This window comes from Drosophila bipectinata, chromosome 3L, assembly GCF_030179905.1.
Source record: "Drosophila bipectinata strain 14024-0381.07 chromosome 3L, DbipHiC1v2, whole genome shotgun sequence".
In the NCBI taxonomy this organism is placed as follows: Eukaryota; Metazoa; Arthropoda; class Insecta; order Diptera; family Drosophilidae; genus Drosophila; species Drosophila bipectinata.
Genome location: NC_091738.1, coordinates 15887585 through 15909279, shown reverse-complemented (window position 1 = coordinate 15909279; position 21695 = coordinate 15887585). Strand labels below are relative to the sequence as shown.

Here is a 21695-nt window from a genome sequence, read left to right as displayed (position 1 = left end):
TCCCCCTCAAAAATAAAGAAATTATTTAAAATGGTTTTTTCTGTAATTTTATTTTAAACATTAAAATATAATCCCGAGTGCTTTGATTTTAGGTTCATTTAGAGTATAAATCCATATATTTTGTTTAGAAATTATGACCACCGAAAAGAAGCGTTCCCCCAAAAAGAAGCCAGCATCAAAAAAGAGCACAAGCCATGACAAGAAAAAAAAGAATAAAAATAAAAAAAATTATTGCAAATTTATTTCTGATCAATTGCCAAAAATATGCTTTTTCATTGGTGTTTGCGATTTGGTGCATGCTTTGTACTTTACCATAAGTGCCATGATTCTTTTGGTTGAAAGTGTGAGTTTTTCCAAATAAAATTAATATTTAAAGCATTAAATTGTTCTTTTTTCCAACGAAATTATAGTTTAGTTTTTTTGCTGTATTGGCAGTTATAAGTGTATTTTTCTGGGTCGTGATTGTTATCACTTTGATCGTGGGCTTATGGAAGGTATGTAACTATATTATATTAGAAATAAAATGTATAAAATTGAACAAAAAAAATTATTTTTAGCGCAAGCCCGTTTTAATTAAATGTTGGCTATTATTTTCTATAGTTGGCTTTGGTATAGATATATTGTTCCTTATTTATGGCATTATGAGTTCCTTTACCATCGATTGGGATCGTCTTCAGGAGTTCTCCATAATCTTTATTGGAATATGTAAGTTTAAAATTAACTTTCATTCTATCGCAAATAATACATTTTGTATTTAATTTCAGTTATTGAAAGCATTTCCATTTATCTTGTATATTGGTACTATAAGATTGTGGCTGAGAAACCCACTAAAGCATGTTGTAAGATAACTCTTAAAATAATATAATTAAACTCTCAAATTGTACTTTTAATAGGTCATTGGTTCGATAAGAAACCTAAGCCCAAGAAAAGTAAGTCTGGTTCCAAAAAGAAGAAATCTAAAAAGTAATCTTGACTGCTTAAATATATTTTATAAAAAGATATCATTTTTGATAAAAATATTATATTAGTTGTTTAAATCTTGGCTTCTGAATGTTCCTAATCATAGGATTAAATAAATTATGTGATGCACAGATGTGTTCATGTGTGCTAACATGAAATACAAGAATTTAATAAAATATTATATGTTTCATGTAATTGGCTCATTTCAATTTACCGGACAAGTGGGAGAGCCAAAATATATTCCCTATTCCGCACAAACAATAATAATAATTGACTTAGGCAGTTTTCCATCTATTTTCCTTCGATGTCAGTAGCCAGTCAGTCACGTTGTCAACGGGGGGGTCCGAGGTTCAGAGATTTCAGGGAATCCGGGGGTCACGGGAACAGGGAACACGGGCAATCCAATCTCCAGAGCCTGCTGACAAAACAAATGCCATAAATGAAGAGCGGACAGATGGTCGCACAAACTTGTCACATCGTCGTTGGCGCTGGTCGGTGGGTAGGTGGGCCAGTGGGGGTCATATCACATTGGTATAGATTGGTTTTGGGATTCCATAAACCATTAGTTTTTTTGGGAAACAAGAATATAATTGCATTAGGGATAATATAGAAACAGTGACACCAAGATAAGCCAAGCTTCCAACTAAAAAAATACTGAAATTTATAAAAGTTGAATTATATATGAAATGTTTATGTTTCTTTGGGAAAAGCTAGAATCTATAAAGAAAATTCATTAATTTCGTTCTTAAAAAATCTTACAAATTTATCAAATTATAGATAATAAATTCGCATAGTTAAATATTAATAAAACAATTTATAATTTTATAAACCAGTCGCTAGGTGGCCCATGTTTTACCTTAAATTCTGAATGATATTCGATTGGTATTTAATTTTGGCTACCACTGTGCTTTGACTGGGACTTTTGGCAATCAAACGGCATTGATTAACAGGCATCCAAGAATACAGGCATCACACCCACTTCACCCCCCTGGAAAGTACGTGCTTATCATCATTATAGCTTTGATTTAGTAGACAACATTGCCAGTGCCGGCCCCAGCCCATTTCCAAACCCAGACCAAGTTCCAGTCCCAAAACTCCTACTATACTGGTTTGCTGTGTGATGAACTTTGGCCTGGGCCATGAAGTCGCACCCTGATGGTTATTTAGTGCCCTGCTCCTACTGCATCGGTCTGCTGGACTTGATATCCGCCCTGCTCTTTGCCATCATATCGGGTATTGTGTTCTCCAAGCATGTAAGCGGCATAATTCGGATTAATGAATAAATTCATATTAAATTTTAATATTCTCCAGGGCCACTGGACAGCTTTGGTGGCACTGATCTTCACCCTGTTCTGGATTTTCATAATTATCGTGCTACTACTGGGTGTCTACAAGCGAAAGCTGGGACTGGTTCGTTTTTGGTTGGTTTTCACCTGTCTGGGAATTATCATGGATGGGGTTATACTGCTCTATGGGTTGACTTTGGCCATATCGGTGAACTGGGATGGCGTAAAGATCACTGTACTGCCATTTGTGGGATTAGGTGGATATTCTATTATTTATTATGGCTATTACTTACGTATATTATCCCTATTTAGCTGTGGAGATGACATTTGTTTATATTGTATATCTCTTGTACCTGGATATGGTTGGCTTGGGTTCTCCACCTCCTCCAAACGAAGAGCATCCTCGCGTTGCGGGTGGCTGCGAGGTGGAGTTTGAAGATGAGGTGGAAAAGCCCATGGATCGCAAGGAGCTGAAACGTCTGGAGAAACTGGCCAAGGAACGCATGAAGAGGGACAAGGCCGTTCTCAAAGAGCTCCAAAAACAGAGGCGTAAAGGAATAGATTAAATTTTATATTAATATATTTTTAATTAAATCTATAATATTTTTTGCCATAAAAAGCATTGCTATTTTCTTCCGGCTAAGTGCTCTAAAAGCGCAGTTTCCTTTGGCTAAAACAAAAGCTCTTTAAGTTTTATCATATTAAGGACGTAGGATACCACACACACAACAACACACATACACCTATACAAACCACTCACACAGACGGGCGTTTGCCAATGTTAAACACAAAATCCTTTTAAAATAATTTGCGCAGCAGCAGTCAAGGAAAAATCAAGAAAAAGACACATTGCAGAAATGGGAAAGCTTGAATGCCCTAGAAGGAATAGAAAGTATATATTTTCAGAAACATAAAATTCAAAAATATAAAATATGTGTTCCATTGTCCTTTTAATATTCCGAAGAGGCAGCAGAAGATCGATTCAGTTTCAAAGGTTGCGTAGGGATATTGGCAATGGTTCGTCCTCCTAAAACTTTAGGGCCATTTGTAACTATTTTCCCCTTATGGCGCATCTTAGGTAATTGTTTTTTCTTGGCTTTCGCCTGCCTTTTATTAACCTTTTTCTTATCGCAAGGATCAACAAGTTTGGGCTTTTGACAGTTTTGACAAAATTCCATTGTCACATAAAAGCGGTAAATAATATACAAAAACATGCATTCAACAACTATTAAATAAACAAATTTTCAATGATTTATTATAAAAAATATTTACTAACTTACCCAAACCAGCAATAAGTAAGATGCCGTTTTTTAATAAACCAGTATTAAAAGAACTGTCGTTGAAAATTGCATAGACAATCAAACCCATTTCGAAGACAATGCCTATACAGCAGAATATAATCCAGTCTCGTACACATTGGGGCTTGCGCTGCAAGCTATATAGTTTTTAAAAGTGAAAGAATATTCAATAGAATTTAATGATACCCCATGAATGCCCACTAGAAGCATAAATATCATTGTAACCCAAAATAGGCCAAAAGTTACTGCAAAAATGCTTAGCCAACTGAGCTGTGGAATAATATTTTTATGTTTAAAATTCTAGGTTCTTAAATTAAAACTTAATTTCTTACCCGACTGCATATTGTCTTCAGGCTGATCAGAAAAAAGAATACAGCACTAACCAGATCAAAAATACCTATAGCATAGGCCCAAATTAGTAACCAATTTGCACTTTGAACCGTCATGGTTTTAGAAGAAATGTATAAAATACTGACTGTTGTAGCAAAGTATTAGAGATGATAAAATGTAGTAGTATAACACTTCCCTTAAAAAAAAACATATTTTTTAATATTTAAATTCATACGTTTCAAGGGTGCTCGACAGTTCTCAGACAGAGTATTTAAGCGGAAAGGGAAACAGGAGCGACAGTCTCGCAGCTACGGCTGTCGCATCTATTTATGCAGAGAAAAAAGTGAGACATCCAAGTTTATATATGCATATATTTATATATATTATATATGTATATAATGTCGGGTTGATGAAATACGTGCGGCTGAGGCACACACGCACACAACCATTACTCTTCTTCCTGTTGGGTGTGCGGAGATGGGGGAATCCCCCGTTGACAAATATAATTTACTTTTTTCGCGCTCATTTGCAACTCGGGCCAAGGAAGTACCAGCCCATCTCCTGGAGTCCCCTGGGGTGCGGCAAAAACCTTTTTAAACAGCTCTTCTCTCCCGTTTAAGTTTTTCCAACGAGCAACAGGAGCAACAGGGCGTATGATGAATGTCTGAAAAGGGTGGATCAAAATATGAAAAAAATACAGAAACTTTGAACACTTATGGTCTTTCTGAGAGAATCATCTTATTCTATAACATTGAAATTAAAGTACTTTTCAAAATTTGTCAGTACAAAAAAAAGGTTTATATCAATATAACTATGAAAAAAGACTAAAAGCCAGCTTAAAATGATGGATGCACTACATGCCTTTGGCCTGGCCATTGGCTGGATGGACATAGCGGGAGTCCTGGTTTTTGAAGCCCTAATGTTTTTTTTGATGCGACGTCGTCGCTTGACAGAGCCGGCAGATATAGAATCTGGAAAAGATCCCATAAAACCAAAACGAGGATCAATACCAAGTGAGAGTAACTAAAAATCAAGCTAATAAACCAACTAGCTAAAGTCCTTTTGAAGTCCTTATGAGCAGAGCCAAGCTAAGTAGTGCCGAAAACAACTGTATATTCTGGAGTTACTTGGCGATGCTGAATGTCTGGATTGTGGTCACTCTGGTCATGATCACAGGCATTTCTTTGGTTTGTTTATTGTCCAATTTGTATTATTGATTTATAAATTGTAAAACTTTTCTAAGCACAAGCCAGAATTGATGATAATTTGGCTGATTTGGTGCGGCTGTGGGTTGGCCTTTGATGTTCTTTTCATTTTCTGGTGGATCTATGAACTTTTTACAGGAGATGCCATCGAAGCTCTGACCAATATTATGATTTCCCTGCTTACCATGGGTGAGAATTTAAAATTTTGATTTCTTTGTATAAATATTTTATTTGTTTCCTTATAGCTATAGAATTTGGTTTCATTTGTGTCATTTATACCATATACCGCGACCTGTTAACCTCTTCAGATCAACGTAAAACGGAACGAGCAAAAAATATGTATTTTCTAATATGATGATTTAAATCGTACACTTTTTAAATGTTTTTACTTATTGGGGTATATATTAGTATGAAAACAAAAAGCATAATTTGTAATAAATTATATAATGGAAAAGTTCTTATTTCGTCTTCTTGTTTATTTTTCTGCCATATTGCGGCTTTTCAGTTTCCTATTTGTTTGCAACTTTGTGGAGAAATCTCATTAACCTCGCAACTTCCCCGGGTCATAGGTCATCGTTCATGCAAAGACTGCAGCATCTTGTGTTTTCTCGTATTACTTTATTTCATCTTGGTTCCATGAAGTGCTTTGTAGTTTTTAATGGTCTGCCAGCACGGAAATTGATTCATTTCCGTTTTTTGTCCTTCGCTTCCGTTTGCGTCTTGGCCGCTTAAAGTCCTTGGCAGCTCGCTCCTTGCCGCTACCAGTTCGCAGTTCGCAACAGAAATCTTACTGAAAATCAAGTTGAATCTGTTTTGGCTCCTAATTCGGGATCTAATTCTATTTGTCGGGCTTTGGCTTGGAATAAACTGAAGGAGTGGATTGTCAACGAAGCCTGGACGTGAAGTGGGAGAATGGGGACCTGCCACTTGCAACACGATGCCAAAGTGAAAAGCAAAATATTTCTTCTTTATTAAACATAGCTCAGAGTCCGTTTTTTATATTTGCTTATTTTTTTTGTTGTTTTTCTGCTTTTGTCCTTTTCTTTATTTTGTGTATTTTTTTGCGGCAACGGTCGTCGTTCTCCAAGGAGCGACTGGCTGCTCAAATTTATTGTTTGCAAATTGAAATTCTTGTCGACACGCACGAGCAAATCCATTGGGAATGCACAGCACAGCTCAGCAGCTCGTCAGCGTCATAGTCAGCTCTTGGTGGCCCCGGACCGAGGACTCCGGACTCCAGACCACGGGCTCCGGACTCTAGAGTTTTAGACGGAATAAGGAGGAACGCCTGTCGGATTTGATGGCTTTTGTGCCCCGACAGCGCCACCAGCAGCACAGCTCATCATGGCTTTTTAGTATTTATTAAGACTCTGATGTGCCATGAAACAAATTTCGGAAAAATAAACAAATATTTCAGTGCGTTGGCTGCGTTGACAAAAACAGGAAGTGGGTATTGAAAAAAACAAATCAAAAAGCTTCCAAACTGTTTTCCCACAAAATCAACAACAATCCTAAGAAGATGAACTCTCCAGGTTTAAGTATTCTTCAAATTCATGTTTGGATGACCGTTTGAAAAATATAATTTTGAACAGGATTTTGGGGGACTACAGGAATAAGTGTTACATGGAAAAGGTGAGCATGGTAAGTATGATAAGGTAGTTATAGCTAGGTCATGTTTTATATAAGGTTTATGATTCCACAACATATTCTCACGTTCATGACGATCATCTGCGTTTTGTAAAGAAACAGGTTACCACTGTCCCCTAATTCTTGTAAACCTAAATACTAGTTCTTAGATCTCCGAATTCAGAGAATAAAATCACCGACTTTTCATATTGTGGTTCCCCATATTGCCCAAACAATGCTCTGGAAATTAAGAAGCCCCACGATAAGGATGTCTTCATACTAATTATGATATACTTACCATGTGTGTTGGCTGCTATTATTATGGTAGTTGTATTTCTGGATCCTCTCAAGCGTTATGGCGAGGGTCGCAAGGGTGCCAATAAAAATGAGATTTCGATCAAGAGCTACATCCTCGCCACATTCCATCAGATGCGACAACCCAACCAGCAATTCCTCATTCCACTTACCGTCTATATTGGCCTGGAGCAGGCTTGGATCGCCGCAGAATATACCCAGGCCTTTGTATCCTGTGCCTTGGGCGTAAATATGATTGGCTTTGTAATGATTAGTTGGGGAGTCTTTGACTCCATGTTCTGTTTGATTTTTGGCTGGATAATGAAGTACATGGGACGCTCGGCGATTGTATTCATCGGAGCTTCCGTTAACACCATGCTAATTGGCTTTAAGCTTTATTGGCGGCCTATACCGCAACACCCGATCGTGTTTTATGCCTTGGCCGGGATTTGGGGCATTGGCGATGCCGTTTGGGTCACCCAGATCAATGGTTTCTACGGCCTTCTCTTCCGGAGACACAAGGAGGCTGCCTTCTCCAATTATCGTCTCTTCGAGTCGATTGGCTTTGTCGTGGGTTTCACTTACTCCAGTTTTATATGCACCCGGGCGAAGCTATATATTATGTTACTTCTATTGGTTATCGGCTTGGTTGGATACCTGACAGTGGAGGTGATTTATCAAAATAGGGTAAGTGCATTATTTCATTCCGCAGGTGTTAATTGTGACAAGAGGTGGGATTACTGGAGCTATGGATTTTCGGAGTTAAGAAAACTAGCTGTTGCTATTGTTATTCAGCTTTTGGGACTACAAGGATAAAAGCAATGTTCACAAATTTTATTTTCAAAAATATGGTAAGTATTCTATAACTATTTATATAAAATAAGTTTATAAACTGTATTTATATTTACAGGATGAATACTTTTTAAAATGCCAATTTATTTTAAACGTTTTTAATGAATAAAATCCCTGCTGAGTCCTTTTAATCTTTCAAAGTTGTACTAGAATATTGAATAAAATATAATAAAAAATTCCAACCTGCCAACATAATCAATACAGTCGTTTAACTATTCAATACTTCACATATTTCTTTTTCAGTTAATGGTGGGAAAAGTCTAGGCAGGAAATTGATTGATTTCCGTAACGTGGAGGAAAAGAAAAGTGGGAAAAATATTGCCTTTGTGGTGGAACTTAGCTGTAGGGATTATCGTTTATGGTGGAAGGACTGCCAATTAGTGGTAGCAGGACAGAAGAGAGGGTTAGCTAGTAGCTACCTGCAACCGAATGTTTTCCCACACCAAACATAAACTGTGTGTGAGTGTGTGTGTGCGTGTCCTGCAGGAGTTTGAACATATAGTCCTTGTGGCAGCAAACATAAACATAGACAAAACATAGACGAGTCCTAGTACCATTACCCTCTGGCGCTGGGGGGGATTTTGGGTGAGGGGTTTTTGGCACAGTTTGGTTTAGTTGTCCTGCTTGAAATCAGAAGCCCCCCTATCCCGCCCCTTTGTTTGCATATCCTTGGCACGTGAGTGTAAGTTAAAAGCTAAAGCTGTGCTTGTTACATGCTCAATTAAGCTGGAAATGACGCCGCTGGAAGCTTAAGTCACGGTTTGTATAGTTTTGTGTTTGCACTAGAAGTTGCATTTGTCAGGATCGCTTCTGAATAAATACAGGGATGCTGGAGCTTAGGGTATTTTTAAATTTTTCTGGAATTCTATTAATATAAGGGAACTGCACTTAGTGGTTCCTCGAGGGCTTGCCGCACGCTACGAGCCCCACACATTTTCACTCCACTTCGTACCGCCTTAAGCAAATTATCGAGCACGCAAAATTGCTTTAGGAGAAGGCAGCGAATACAGCGAGCACAAAAGCTGCTGCCAATTAGCGCCGGCAGGATCCTCCATAATGTGCTTAGTCATGCCAGGACATTTACGGCGGCCAGGGGCCGAAGGGCATGCGGGTGTTGCAGGTGGTGCACGGTGACAGGACACGTGCCACACGTACTCATAGTCATTCGGCGGCCTGTGACGATGGAAACCAGCCTAGAGATGTAATTGCAAAAGAGGGACAAATAATTAGTTAAAGGTACTAAATAATTAGTTAAAAATTAGAAAAAAATAATAATATATGTAGAATAAGTGGTATTTTAATGTCTAATGAAACATAACCTATTTGAGCCATTTTAAAAGTCCTTTCCTCTACCATCGCTAGGCTTACAGCTAATAGGGATTGCAACTTTGTTTGGTGGACAAGTTATGGTGGAAAAGTTGTCCGCCAACAGGACATGACACACTCACTCAAAACACCCATAGCACACATAGACACGCAGACATAGACACACACTTGGAATTGCAAATCAGTCGACTAATGTGTACATAATCAGTCATGTCCCAACATGTGAATTCCATTAGTGATACACGGCCATGCAAACAAACAAGCATTAATCAGTCCAAGACGGGGGTGCGAACGAGAGAGCCAGCCTAGCCACGATGGCCAGGATGATGGCCCCACAAGAGGGACTAGGACTACGACCAGGATCATAGGGAAGGTCTATGGACTTCTCCTGTCATCCGGTTCACTCGCTGTCTATTACAGCTGGCAGCCGCATTCCATATGCCATATACTATACATATACCATATTCCATATTCCATGCTTATGCTTATTGTATCGGATCAACAGGGCGGATGAAAAAATATTGTTTCCCGCTCGAGTCACAAATTACAGCAGCGGGAGCAAAAGTAGGAGCCGCAGAAGCAGCAGCAGCCACAATCCACCTTGATTTATCCTTACATTTCAATGGGAAAACACTCAAAAAAAGGCAAAAATTAAATTAATACTTATTAAGTTTGTATTCTTAAAGAAAAATGTTTTGTTTTAGGCCTGGAAACTATTTTATACCTAGTTTATACCTTTCTCCACTTTAAAGGCCTTTATAATTAATTTATAAACATCTACTATGTATGTTAACTTTCAATATACTTTGACGAAGGTATAATTATTTCTATACAAAATCGATATTCAATTAACTTTTCTTTCTGTGGATGGCAAGGCGACGTTGGCTTAATACACCATTCATTTGGTCGCGTTATACTTCATTAAAGCAGGAACCATCAGAGGACCGGATGGAGGGCAATGGATGGTGAGGAGGGGGAGTAAGCAGACTGGACAGCCGTATCCGGCGCCTTGGCCGCAAAGTGCAGTCGGCAAAAATTATGCGGCTCGTTTGCCATGGCTGGGAAGTGCGACGGACGATGCAATGAATGCGATGGCAAATAGCAAATGCAGTGCCAACTTCAACTGGCCCGGGCCATTCGTTTATCCCTTTGTTCTCATTTATTTGCATGTCATTTGCTTTACCTCCCACCCTACTCCCCTACCCCCATCCAACCATGCCCCATCCCTCAGTTCACCCTTTTCCATTTCCTATCCTTTTCTGACTCGGTTTTTGCAACCATTTCTGCTCATTTTCTTGTGCTTCTTTCTCTGCTGCTGCTTTTGCAGCTTTTCCTGGCGGTCGGGTCACGTTTGTCTGCCAGGATGCCAGTTACTTATGGCTGTTATGTGCATTATCAATATGCATTGTACGGCTCCTCCTGCCGCTTTATACTTTTCCAGCGTTTTTCTCCCACTTTTCCAAAGTGGGTAATACAAATCGCTTGTGAAGGATACTGCCTGACTTACAAATACATGAATTCAAATTATTTATGAGTTTAGATATAGGTTTCCATAGGAAAATGTCTTTTTAAGGACTTGACATAAATCGAGATTGAAATATTAAATGTAAATTTAAAGAGTGTATAGTACATTTTATTGATCATCCGCCACGTTAACTTAGCAATAAAAACCTCTAGAGAGGATTATTAAATCATAAAAGTTAAATTAACATTACTAATTTTAAATACTATTTCTAGATAATATAAGGGAATCTTACGCAATCCGAGGAACTTTAAAAATATTCATTGAATATATTGCTGAAGAAATGCTCATACGCCATGTTGGCTAAGTCCCTTTCTTGTATTCCTCTGAATTCTGTGAACCCCAGAAAGTCTAGTGTACTAAGGACTTCGTTTTGACCTTCCTTACCCGCATTGGATTTATTTTTTTTTACTCATGGTTATGCAGTTTTAATAACGAATTGCTTTTTTATGGTTTCCGGCTTATAGAGCAACACAGAAATTGGCAAGGAACGAAGTTGCAAAAGCAACACAGCATCTTAAATCATGCTTTGTTGTTGCATTTATTTTTTTAAAGTTGGATCTCAGATTCCCGTGCTGTTTTATTTTTTGTTTAGCAGCCTGAGCTAGTTCTTTGTTGTTATTTTGTACTCTGTTGTCGTTTGTTGTTTTTGGTTTTGTTTGGTATTTTTTTGATGTGGTAGTGGTGCTATTATTTTTGCTTGCGCTTTGTTAACCAAGTCAAGACTGAGCCAGCTGCAGCTTCCGTTGTCGCCACAGTTGCCATTTGCCGCTGCCATTTGTACGCCGGGCGTAATTAGTGCTCCTGGCATAGGGAGGTACTTCCCCGAACGCACATCCCCATCCGTTCATTCCTCGACTCTCCAAGAAAAGCTATTGTTTGTTTCTAAGCCGTAAGAAAAATAAGGTTAACATGGCTAAGCCACGTTACCTAAATAAATAAATAGATAAACGATATCATAAGTCCTTCATTATTTCACTCTTCATGAAAGTTCCCTATTTATCCTTAAATATTCCCTACTTTTCTTCCTGTGCAATTATTTCGTTCTCTGGCATTGCCACTCTTCATTTGTAATCACTTTCTGTATGCTCCATTCTTGGCAACAACATTCTGTTGTAAGGATTTGGCCGGGCCAAGTAGCTTTCACAATTACTTTGGGTCTCAGGCTCTTTTCTGGCCATCTCGTATTGCGCTTTTAATGCTAAATAAAATCGGTTTTTGGCATTTTCTTTAATTAGGGTCCTTTGCTTGTATATATTAGCAATGCATTGGCTGCCTTCTGGATATTAACTAATTCAACAAATTGATGCCACAAATGTTCCATTCCTGACTTTCTATTTTTCGCATAAATATTAAAGGGAAAATCCGGCTTGTTCACGTACCCCAAGACATATCAACTTTCTCGCCGGCTAATTGCCATTTACAACTTTTCCTGTCTTAACTAAAACTTTTCACTTCGGAACTGCTGCGCAATTCCCATTGTGGCAGCCAATTCAGCGACTCGATTGGCGTTGGCTTTGTGGCCATTGTTTGAGTTCACGCAGTCCGATCATTAATTTCGCAATTAGCAGTCCTGCAACCTGGCATCCTTCCCTCCGCACCCAAAGACCCCCACCGACCATCGTCAAACTATTATGGTTAGATGTCGGATGCTATAGCTTTAATTAATTCCCCTCAGCTACTTGTAGATGCCGGAAAATGATTAAATAAGAGAAAAGTGTTCTTATTCTTCTTGTTTAAAATAAAAAACAAGACGTTTTAAAACAAACGACTTTTTTAAAATTATTTGAAATAATCCTCTCCTGAAATTGATACTATATACATATATATATATAAACACACAGTAAATATAGAAATTAACTATTAATTAATTAATTAATCATCGTGAGTCCTTGGAGTCTTTGTCGATCCAGTACTATGCAGCGATGAAACCAAGGCGCGTCGTGAATTCTTGTGGTAAAGAGGCTTGTGGACAATATTTCCGCTTCCATCAGCTTGGAGGTGCTTTCTATATGATTTCCAGGGTGGACCGGAAAATGCAGAGTCCGCTTTCATAAAGCACCAATCCTTGCGGTGCAGATGCAACTCCAAGGAACTCCAACTCCATGAAACTATGGGTTTTCAGAATTTTCCCATTTTCCTCCTTCCGATGCACATAGCTCAGCCAATTCGTATACGATCAGGACATAAGTTACCATTTAGTAATCAGCACATCCCGAAGCGACTTTTCTCAAAATATGAATTTCTGAATTTTTCTCTGAGTTTCTGAGTTTTCTGAATTTTTCCATTTTTCCTCCTTCCGATGCACATAGCTCAACCAATTCGTAACCGATCAGGACATAAGTTACCATTTAGTAATCAGCACACCCCCATGCTACTTTCCTCATTCAAAATATTGCATAAATATCGTTTTGAAATTTTTCGAATTTTTTCCATGGGTACCCCTATAAAAATGTGGGTTTTCTGAATTTTCCCATTTTTCTTCCTTCCGATGCACATAGCTCAGCCAATTCGTATCCGATCAGGACATAAGTTATCATTTAGTAATCAGCACACCCCCAAGCGACCTTTCTCATTATAAATATACCTTAAATATCGTTTTGAAATTTTTCGAATTTTTTCCATGGGTAGCATTTTTGTAAACAAAAAAAAAAAATTTTAAACAAAAGAAAATGTAATTTTTATATATTATATATGAACTATTTATTATTTGACAAACTTTGTTTACAAAAAACCTTCCATGAATCGTTTCGGGAATAAACGTCTCAATTGTTCAGTTAATTGTTTGGCCATCAATTTTTTCGACTGAGGGGTCTGAAGGAAACTCTCCGAAAGGAGGCAGCTGTTGCCTGACGAAGTGCATTCCACGACATTACCCTCTCCCTTCCGGCGACCATTTTCCGTTTCTCCCATCTTTTTTTACTTTCCCTGATGTCGATGATTTTTGCTGACTAACTTTTGCCAACGGAGTGAAAATTTAGAATAGAGTAACGCGCAAAATTTAAATTTATGTAGCTCAATATATTATTTATACATACGGGGATGGGTGTGTTGGGATGTGAGTAGACTAGTGTGTGTGCTTGCTTTGCATTTTGCCTGGCATTTGCTTTTAGTGGCAACAACAAAACTGACTAGATACAAAAACATGGCGTCATGGGCGCCGCATTTTAGTTACGTGAGGCCAAAGCGAAATTTTGTGCTGACGTCGCGTTGTCAACTTTCACTTCACCTGCAGCTGTGGCAACAGATTCCTTCCCATATACATATACACGAATGTATATGGACTTTACTCTATGCATATATATAATGTACATACATACATATATATCCATCCAATTCGCTGTCCTTCAACAACATGCATTAGCAGCAAATAGTCAAATAACGTTGATAACACTCATACGCCATGTGGTCCCTCGTTTTCAACTTTAACGTGAATTATGTGCCTTGCTGAAAAGTTTGTGGGGATTTTTTTTTTATTTTCTTTTTAACTCTGGGTGTATGTGTGTGTGGAAAAGTTTCTCCTTATTTCACTTTTTTGCTGCTCCCTGCTTTTTGCTGTTGATGTAATGAAATTTGTTGAATTGTATGAACCAAAAATAGGAGAATCAAGAAAAACCATTAAAGCGCATTCTCTGCGTTGGTAAAGTTTCGGCTGAAAGCATTTCACAGATTGATTGGCATCACCATAGGACCAGCCCATTTCTCCCATTCCTTTCATGCCGCCATATCCACCCCCAGCTAATGTTGGCCAAATTTGCCGAGCGTGTGTAAGACAATAAAAGTAATTGAGTGCGTAGCTCGTTGTTACATTTTCCCACCGACTTGTTTTTTTTTCCCCCAGCTTGTTGCTGTTGTTACTTTTATTCCCTGTTGTTGTTGTACGCCGCCTCCTGTCAATGTAGTGTAAATTGTGTCGTGTGTGAGTGTCGCAGGACACTTTTGTAAGGTTGGGCAAATTGGGTGCGATGGGCGGCAGCGTTTGCAGATTGGCCTTCAGATAGGCCCAAGCCATTACCGTGCTCCTGGTATCCTGGCTCCCAAGTACCTCCAGCTTGTCAAATTGCTGGTCGGACAATGGAGATGGAAATGGCGATTGTCCTGACTATTTGTTGGACAACAAGCCAAGGAATGAAATTGTGATTATCTCCCCAACTTGGAGCCATGAAACTTTAATTTCAGACCGGCAGGTGTAGTTTTACATGAAAATTAACTTTATTCTTGCTTTATGCAATCTTATTATACTCACTCTTAAAAAATCCTTTTGGGAAACCAGAAATGAAAAGCACAATTGCGTGATAAAAGCTTATAAAGAGACAGAAAAAATAAAAGTAGTGGGAATACTATTACAACTGAAATAAAATTTGTTTAAAACTATGAGATTTGCGGTGTTCAGGTTGTCCTTTTATTAAATGTATATTATTTTAAAACTCAAAGAGGATACTATTTTATTTTTACTATTTATGTGATCATTTTTTATGATGCTCTTCACTTCCTTTTTGAGACCATCATTTCATTTCCTTTCATTCTTCTTTTGCGCTATTTATTTTTGCCGCTTCAACAAACAAAATCCACTGCTCACTCCCTGTCCGCAATTCAGTCATAATTTGCATAACCAAGTAGCGTCCATGGCCATCAAAGCGGATTTTGCCCTTCCTATTTTTGCCACCGCTTTCCTTTCCATCTAAACCCACCGACAGCATTTGGCTAAAATGTGCGCCCGTTTCATAACTTAATTTTAATTGAATTATGTAAATCACATGCTAAAAATTAGCAGGCGCAAACTATTTTTTAATGATGCTTTGTTTCGCTTTTAATTAAAAAGCGACTGCAAATTAAATTTAATGAGGGGCCGGACCCCGGGGTTGACATTCTGTTGGTATCCTCTAGGGAGTAGTTACATGCCTGGCTGACTGGCTGGCTATTTGGCTGGTTGGATCCTGAATGCCGGTTAGCTGGGGTGATTTATCATAGTTGTTTGGCCAAGATTAGCTCCGGCTGCTTGGTGGAGCTCAAGCTGCCAGCCAGTGGAATGGCCATCTAACCCCCGGTCCAATCTGCACTTGCAAATGATGTTCATTTTGTCCTGCGTCTGGTGCGCCTTCAGGCGTCTCTTAGTCCTGTGTGAGTGGAAATTATGCAATAATCTATGGCAATGCATTGAAACTGTTGCCATTGGCAGCGTTGACCGTAGGAAGTTAGTCAAAAGGAGCCACACAACAACAACAACAACAACAGCAACAGCTTACGATATTCAGGCATCATCAACAACTACAATGCCACCAGCAGAAACAAGAACAACAACGATAAATGCAGCGACATCCTGCTAAAATCTGCTGCATACGCTAAGGCGCTTATATGTATGTGTGATCATTAGGGTGGCACTTCCTAAAACGAACTTGCATGTATTTAATGGATTGGGCTAAGAAAGATATGAAAAACAAGTAATATTTGTTAAAATATTCAAGATTTGGTTTTAAGTCTCGCATTTTGGAAGGCTTCACCTTAACAACAGTGCGTATACGTACTTTTCGTTTAATTTTTAGTAAAATTGGTATCAATTCATTATGGTTTTAAAGTAGAATAATCTATCATAATAGACTTATTAGAAAGATAACCAATATTTTATGACACAAGACTCATTTTGAAATAATTAATATTATTTATAATTTATGGTTTTATGAAATTTTAACTCAAGTAAAGCCAAAAAAAAGTCCACTCTAATGTTCATGCATGATAGTTCGGGACCCTTAGTGTATCGGTATATGTGTTAACTTGGCCAAGAGTGAGCGTGTGTGCGTTAGGGTGTCTCCCACGCCGTGACAATCCGTTTAAGCGTTTCAGTTACTCGCCCGTGAAGTGAACTGCAGCTTGTCGGCCTGGCAAGTGCTTTCATAGCTGGACAATGACCCGAGCCCTTTAATTAAACTCCATTCAGCATTTATCCAAATGCCAAGTAAAAAAAACCGTGTGAGTAATTTGAATGCATATTTTTATGGTTCTGCAAAAAATATGCAAATCAGAGGGGTGCTGCATGGAAAAAGTTTGTCAAATAATCATCCAGAAAAAACCTTGTAATTTATATAACAAGATTAAACTTTTTCAATCCAAATTAATACTTCATAAAGTGTGGCAATTGGATTCAAACTTGTGGCTTTAATTATGATTCTTTGGCTAGAATTTTATTGAATAATTTGCTTTTGTCAAATGTTTTTTTTTATTTTTGTGGTCATGTGGAAATCATGTTGCGCTTAGAACGCAAAGCAATGTTACGATTGTCAAAATCAATTAAATCTTTGATATTAAAACAAATTGCATTTTGACCACAAAACAAAAAGAGTGTGGGTACGTGTTAATCGCCTTAATGCCAACAAATAGAAATAAAAACATTTTTACGACTTGTTAAAACAATTTCATTTGCATAGCCACGTAGGTTCTGCATATATATAGATTACCATTTAATCATTGCTATGTAGCAATTACATTTGAGGTATTAAATTATCCGAATTGAACCTGAAGCGACACTCAATTGGTCTTTTTATGCTAATGCCGCCAGCTCATTTGCATACAGAGAGTCTCCCTCGTTCAAGTGGAACACGAACATATTTCATTTGAATGCTGGCATAATTTAAATTACCTCTTGTGGGTGGGGGCAGTGCGTTATAAAATCAATAAAATGATTTGTTCTATAGGAATTCATTGCTTAACCAAAGTAATTGATACATTTCCAATTGAACTATTTGTTGACCTCATAAGCATTTAAGGAATATTGAAATTCCATACGAACTAGATTGCTTACAAACGCTTCGTATAAATTATATGGAAATGGCTCCATAAAAATTCTCCCATTTCTTTGATTAGACACTAGTTGGCTAAATATGACTAATTACCCATACGCCATGTGCGGTCTTCTCTACTCCTTTTTTTAATTCATTTCAAAAATCCAATAAACTGCATAGCGTACATAAAAAGGACAATGTATCCACATACATCAATATATAAATTGTTCAAATTCCATGGGCGTGGGTACTGGGGTGGCTTATGGTGGGGCTGCCCCCCATGGTTATTCGGGCTTTATGGATTTAAGTGAACCGCAGACGGTTTGAGTGAGTGGCTGGTGTGGCGCATACGGATTTGCCAATAAAAAAAAAAAAATCGAAATACAACAATGCACATAAGACCGCATAAAATAGCAACCCCTTCATGCCCCTGCCCTGACAGGAAAGGGTCAAATGGAAATCATGCTTTATTTATGATCCCCAACGCGTGGCTCTGGTGTCCTGGACGGGTATTCTGCCGGAAAGATTGACATGACATGACATGCCAATCGTGCGGCGAAATGTCTTTTTTATTTATTGCCATCGAACATGGTTACATAAAAAAAAGAGGACACAAAAAATAATATTTTTTAATGACTTTTTTTGTATTTTTAAGAGTACCGAAAAAAATGTAATTTCCTCCAGCATTGTTAACTTTTTCGCAGCACTTACAAATAATTGCCGGCACTCAAGTAGTGCCTATTGTGTTGGAGTTACAACGCCGAATGGTGTAAGGCTAGGTGGTTGCAACGTTTTAAAATAATTTAACAGCATTTTGAAGCGCATTCAAGTTGACTTCCGCTGCTGACTTGGCTGCGAATGGAATGGAATGGCTTTTGGCTTCCTTCTCTCCAGAAGGATGACAACAGAAGCGGGATGGCAGGGAGAACGCTAGTGGCAGCGACAAGGACTGCGACAACGTTTGTGCAATTTGTCATTTGGGCAAATACACACTGAGACGAATGGCATGTCCTTTTGCGGGAGACGCAAGGATCCATGCTCCTTGCAGCTGAGAGTGTGAACATTGCACACATGTGGGGGCCACAAGGATTGGATTGAAGGCCCCCCCGGCAGCTGATGCACTTCAACAGATTTTGTCACAGACCCTTGGCCCACAGTTGTTGGCCAATTTTTCATACAATTCGTCTCCGGTCATGTCACCGCTTTCAGCCATTTGATTTTACATTTCGAAATCATAAATTTTTGGGTTCAAAAGGTTCATTATTATCTTTATAAAAATATATTTGGCTTGCAATAAAATTTGATTAAAACAAATCGTTAGGAGTTGAGGATTTTGGATAATATTAATTAGGATTGATGGGGATGCGAAGGATTGAAGCCCTGATTCATATGTAAATGGTAGAATTTTCGAATCGTATGGGAAATGGCTACATTATTGAACAAAAAGTGATGAAAAGTTTTCATTTTTGTTAAATGTTCATTTCCCCAACCTCCTCCATCACCATTGAACCATTTAACCTGCGGAAATTTTGTGAAACCCATCCCTCCATTTGCACTTAATCTTCTTCATCCTCTGGAGAAACTTTCGCCCCGAAACAATTCAAAATTTTTTGGTGAAAAGTCGCCAAGTAGCAATGCAGGTAATTAAGAACGAGAATTTTTGTAGGAGCCTGTAGAATTTTGCACTATTTAGTGTTCAATTAAAAGTCAGTTTCTAGAGATATTCCAGGGCCAATGCAGTTTCAAGTGGTCGATGGCAAATTGCACTTGAGTGGATTTTTGTGAAAAACTAATTGCTTTCATTATCCCAGTCGATGCAGTGCAGCGGTAGCTGTCTCGTCATCCCGATCATCGGTATCCTCCGGTTCGGTCCTAGGGTCCTGTTTAAATATTCATTGAGTGGCTGCCTCTCTGCCCGCCATGCAAACAAGTTTTTGGGGCATACAAATTGGCCAGGGCTAGGAAAAAGGACTTTTTGCCCTTCCCTACCACCCATTCCAGTTAGTATCGAAACCATCTACGATTGCCAGCGATTTCTCGACTCTACGTGACCTTGCCCATTCAACGATTGGAGGAGGGTTTAAGTTTCCATTGCCATTGCTTTTCGTTTGTTTTGTTTTCCCCGTTGTTTCAGAATTTTGCACTGTGTTCCTTGGGCAAACAGCTCAATTTCATTTGCGCTCGTTTAGTTTGCCATGAATAAACTAAAGTTACACCGGCAGGACACTGGCACTGGCAGGAAAGCTGAGTCAGCGCAACTGTACTACCTGGGATGTACAGTTTTGTAGAGCACCTAAGTGCTTCATAATATTTTAACACGCTTGTCTCTGCCGGTGGATGGTCCTTTTTCCTAGTACGCCACCCCCTCAATGCCCTCCCGCAACATCCTTTCAGGTGCTTAAGTTTCTGAAAGTTCTTGGCAACTTTTTGCGCTGTCTCACAGCGCTCGCCATTGTTACCATTTTTGTTTTTTTGCGCTTTGTCTTTGGTATTTTAATTAAAAAACTGTCGTTAGTTGCGTTGCAAGTTTTAAATTAAACAGGCCAACAACTCTCCGCGGATCTGCCAATGGTCGACACCACCACCGGCACAGCCTCTAAGTTGCGGCCGCGGCCGTTTGCTGAAAATGCGCGGAAAACCGTGGAAAGCCATGGAAACCCTAAAGCCGCCTCTGAACTTTGAATATGAGTTCGGCACTCAGGGGAAGGTGTGTTCGGTTAACCTGACTGCTTTTAGCGCTTGACTTGTGGAACAAGGATACGTCGATTGTTAATTCCACAATGCTTTCCGAGAGGTTTTCGGTTTTTTTCAGAAATCTTTTGAAACTTATAGTTAAGAAGAGAATATCGTATGTGTTATATTACCATTAAATTAAATTAAATACATCTTAAGAAATCAGAAACTTCAAGAACATATCCTTTTTGGCCAGTTTCTTGATTAACTTAGTCTTCTTTAGGGTGGCTCGATGTCTGACTTAATGACTTCTAATTATGGAAAGTATTGCTAATCACTGAGCACAAATCGCTTTATTAATCAGATTATGTACTGCACAGACGCACACAAGGACACGCACGCTGTCGGGGACGGAAGGCGTGGCCCGCCCCTTGTGCTTGATTAGCCATCAAACGACTAATTTGCACATTGATGGCGTCTTTTATTGAGGCATCGAACTAAGGCATCGAGCTTTCAGTAGCCAAGGCGAGCATGTTGATTGGCATAATTAGAGCCAAGTTAGTGAGCTGCTACGTGGTTTTGCCTTGGTATTGGTGGGCTTAGTGGTATGCGTATGTGAGGGTGGATGGGTGGTGCAGCTGAATGCGTGGCTCCTATAACTCTATTTCATTAGTTGTGCAGCCGGTGCCGTCCCAGGATTGTCCATGAAATCAGACAGCCAGGATCTGCATTATTTCAGAGGCAGTCGTTCTGCTTCCAGGCACCACATGTGTAGCTTAACTCGAGGCCAAAACAATGAGAATTTCGTGGATTTTATAAATACCGATTTTATAAATACTCTCTGTTTTATTATTTTTAAAACTTAAAATATAAAGAAAGCTTGTGTGTTTTTATTAAGCATTTATTATTATTGAAGGGTACAATATAAATACATATTAGATTCCACTTTAAAGCTCTTAAGTTCTGTGATACCCTTTCATAGAGTATCTGAACCAAGTAGAGGAACCTAATGAAAACATGGTAATAAAAGATAAGCTCCTCATGTGCCTGCACGCGTGCTCTGGAGCCAGAGGATGTTTCGGAAAAGGAGGCAACGGGTGACTTGGGGTGGGGATTTCGAGTCCATTGTAGCTTCTGCCAGATAAGAAACTAAACTCTACTCATTTGGGTAAAGTGCCAAGCGCAAATTGTATCGAGCTGTATCTCCATCTCGGGCATACAGTTTCCAGCATCCCGAGTGCTGTTGTTTTTCTCCTCTAGCGCATAAATGAGACGCATATTAACTGAATTTCAGTTCGAAACTAAACTCATTAAACGATGTTGCTTGCCAGCTAGAATAAGCTCAGGGCGAATCCTGCCCACGGGGGGAATAGCATGTCTGCCATTCGAAGGACTGCTAGCTCGAGTGTTCAAAAGCTCGTTGTACACGGTTGTAATCACACCTGCCGCTATAAATTTGCTACCGGGGATTTGCATCGGCAACAATTAAATGAATGGGAAACTTCGTTGTACCAGGGACACGACCGAAATGTTTTTGCCTTGGCAGC

At 38.9% G+C, this 21695-nt stretch overlaps 5 protein-coding genes across 9 annotated transcripts; 4 read left to right on the top strand and 1 right to left on the bottom strand.

Moving 5' to 3' along the window:
- Positions 1-74: 74 nt before the first annotated feature.
- LOC108119064 (uncharacterized) lies at positions 75-1088 on the top strand. Its single transcript, XM_070279731.1, has 5 exons — positions 75-343; positions 411-494; positions 558-705; positions 765-839; positions 894-1088. The coding sequence occupies exons 1-5, from the start codon at positions 134-136 to the stop codon at positions 965-967; spliced, it is 591 nt and encodes a 196-aa protein (XP_070135832.1). The 5' UTR covers positions 75-133; the 3' UTR covers positions 968-1088.
- Positions 1089-1979: 891 nt separating this feature from the next.
- Positions 1980-2835, top strand: LOC108119063 (uncharacterized). Its single transcript, XM_017232023.3, has 3 exons — positions 1980-2213; positions 2272-2503; positions 2559-2835. The coding sequence occupies exons 1-3, from the start codon at positions 2100-2102 to the stop codon at positions 2810-2812; spliced, it is 600 nt and encodes a 199-aa protein (XP_017087512.2). The 5' UTR covers positions 1980-2099; the 3' UTR covers positions 2813-2835.
- A 284-nt stretch (positions 2836-3119) lies between these two features.
- LOC108119061 (uncharacterized) lies at positions 3120-4036 on the bottom strand. The gene is made up of 4 exons (XM_017232022.3): positions 3877-4036; positions 3731-3814; positions 3527-3674; positions 3120-3471 (listed from the first exon to the last, which is right to left on the bottom strand). The coding sequence occupies exons 1-4, from the start codon at positions 3988-3990 to the stop codon at positions 3197-3199; spliced, it is 621 nt and encodes a 206-aa protein (XP_017087511.2). The 5' UTR covers positions 3991-4036; the 3' UTR covers positions 3120-3196.
- A 576-nt stretch (positions 4037-4612) lies between these two features.
- On the top strand, positions 4613-5475 carry LOC138926369 (uncharacterized). The gene is made up of 4 exons (XM_070280189.1): positions 4613-4887; positions 4943-5061; positions 5118-5268; positions 5325-5475. Exons 1-4 carry the CDS (start codon positions 4716-4718, stop codon positions 5432-5434), a joined length of 552 nt encoding a protein of 183 aa, XP_070136290.1. The 5' UTR covers positions 4613-4715; the 3' UTR covers positions 5435-5475.
- Positions 5476-6114: 639 nt separating this feature from the next.
- On the top strand, positions 6115-8039 carry LOC138926368 (UNC93-like protein). 5 transcript variants are annotated; one of them, XM_070280184.1, is made up of 4 exons: positions 6115-6611; positions 6672-6711; positions 6958-7850; positions 7910-8039. In XM_070280184.1, exons 2-3 carry the CDS (start codon positions 6703-6705, stop codon positions 7813-7815), a joined length of 867 nt encoding a protein of 288 aa, XP_070136285.1. In that variant the 5' UTR covers positions 6115-6611; positions 6672-6702; the 3' UTR covers positions 7816-7850; positions 7910-8039. The 5 variants fall into 5 exon arrangements, with proteins under 5 accessions (XP_070136285.1, XP_070136289.1, XP_070136287.1 ...); XM_070280188.1 differs by having other exon boundaries at positions 6118-6611; positions 6869-7850; XM_070280186.1 differs by having other exon boundaries at positions 6118-6611; positions 6672-6720; positions 6869-7850.
- Positions 8040-21695: the final 13656 nt, after the last annotated feature.

Coding starts and splice junctions, on each gene's coding strand:
- LOC108119064 (XM_070279731.1), top strand. CDS start 134: ATGACCACCGAAAAGAAGCGTTCCCCCAAAAAGAAGCCAGCATCAAAA. Junction 344..410: donor TGATTCTTTTGGTTGAAAGT/GTGAGTTTTTCC, acceptor ACGAAATTATAG/TTTAGTTTTTTTGCTGTATT. Junction 495..557: donor TGATCGTGGGCTTATGGAAG/GTATGTAACTAT, acceptor AATTATTTTTAG/CGCAAGCCCGTTTTAATTAA.
- LOC108119061 (XM_017232022.3), bottom strand. CDS start 3,990: ATGACGGTTCAAAGTGCAAATTGGTTACTAATTTGGGCCTATGCTATA. Junction 3,815..3,876: donor TGAAGACAATATGCAGTCGG/GTAAGAAATTAA, acceptor ATTATTCCACAG/CTCAGTTGGCTAAGCATTTT. Junction 3,675..3,730: donor TTCTAGTGGGCATTCATGGG/GTATCATTAAAT, acceptor TATAGCTTGCAG/CGCAAGCCCCAATGTGTACG.
- LOC138926369 (XM_070280189.1), top strand. CDS start 4,716: ATGATGGATGCACTACATGCCTTTGGCCTGGCCATTGGCTGGATGGAC. Junction 4,888..4,942: donor AAAACGAGGATCAATACCAA/GTGAGAGTAACT, acceptor GTCCTTTTGAAG/TCCTTATGAGCAGAGCCAAG. Junction 5,062..5,117: donor TGATCACAGGCATTTCTTTG/GTTTGTTTATTG, acceptor AACTTTTCTAAG/CACAAGCCAGAATTGATGAT.
- LOC108119063 (XM_017232023.3), top strand. CDS start 2,100: ATGAAGTCGCACCCTGATGGTTATTTAGTGCCCTGCTCCTACTGCATC. Junction 2,214..2,271: donor GTATTGTGTTCTCCAAGCAT/GTAAGCGGCATA, acceptor AATATTCTCCAG/GGCCACTGGACAGCTTTGGT. Junction 2,504..2,558: donor ACTGCCATTTGTGGGATTAG/GTGGATATTCTA, acceptor ATCCCTATTTAG/CTGTGGAGATGACATTTGTT.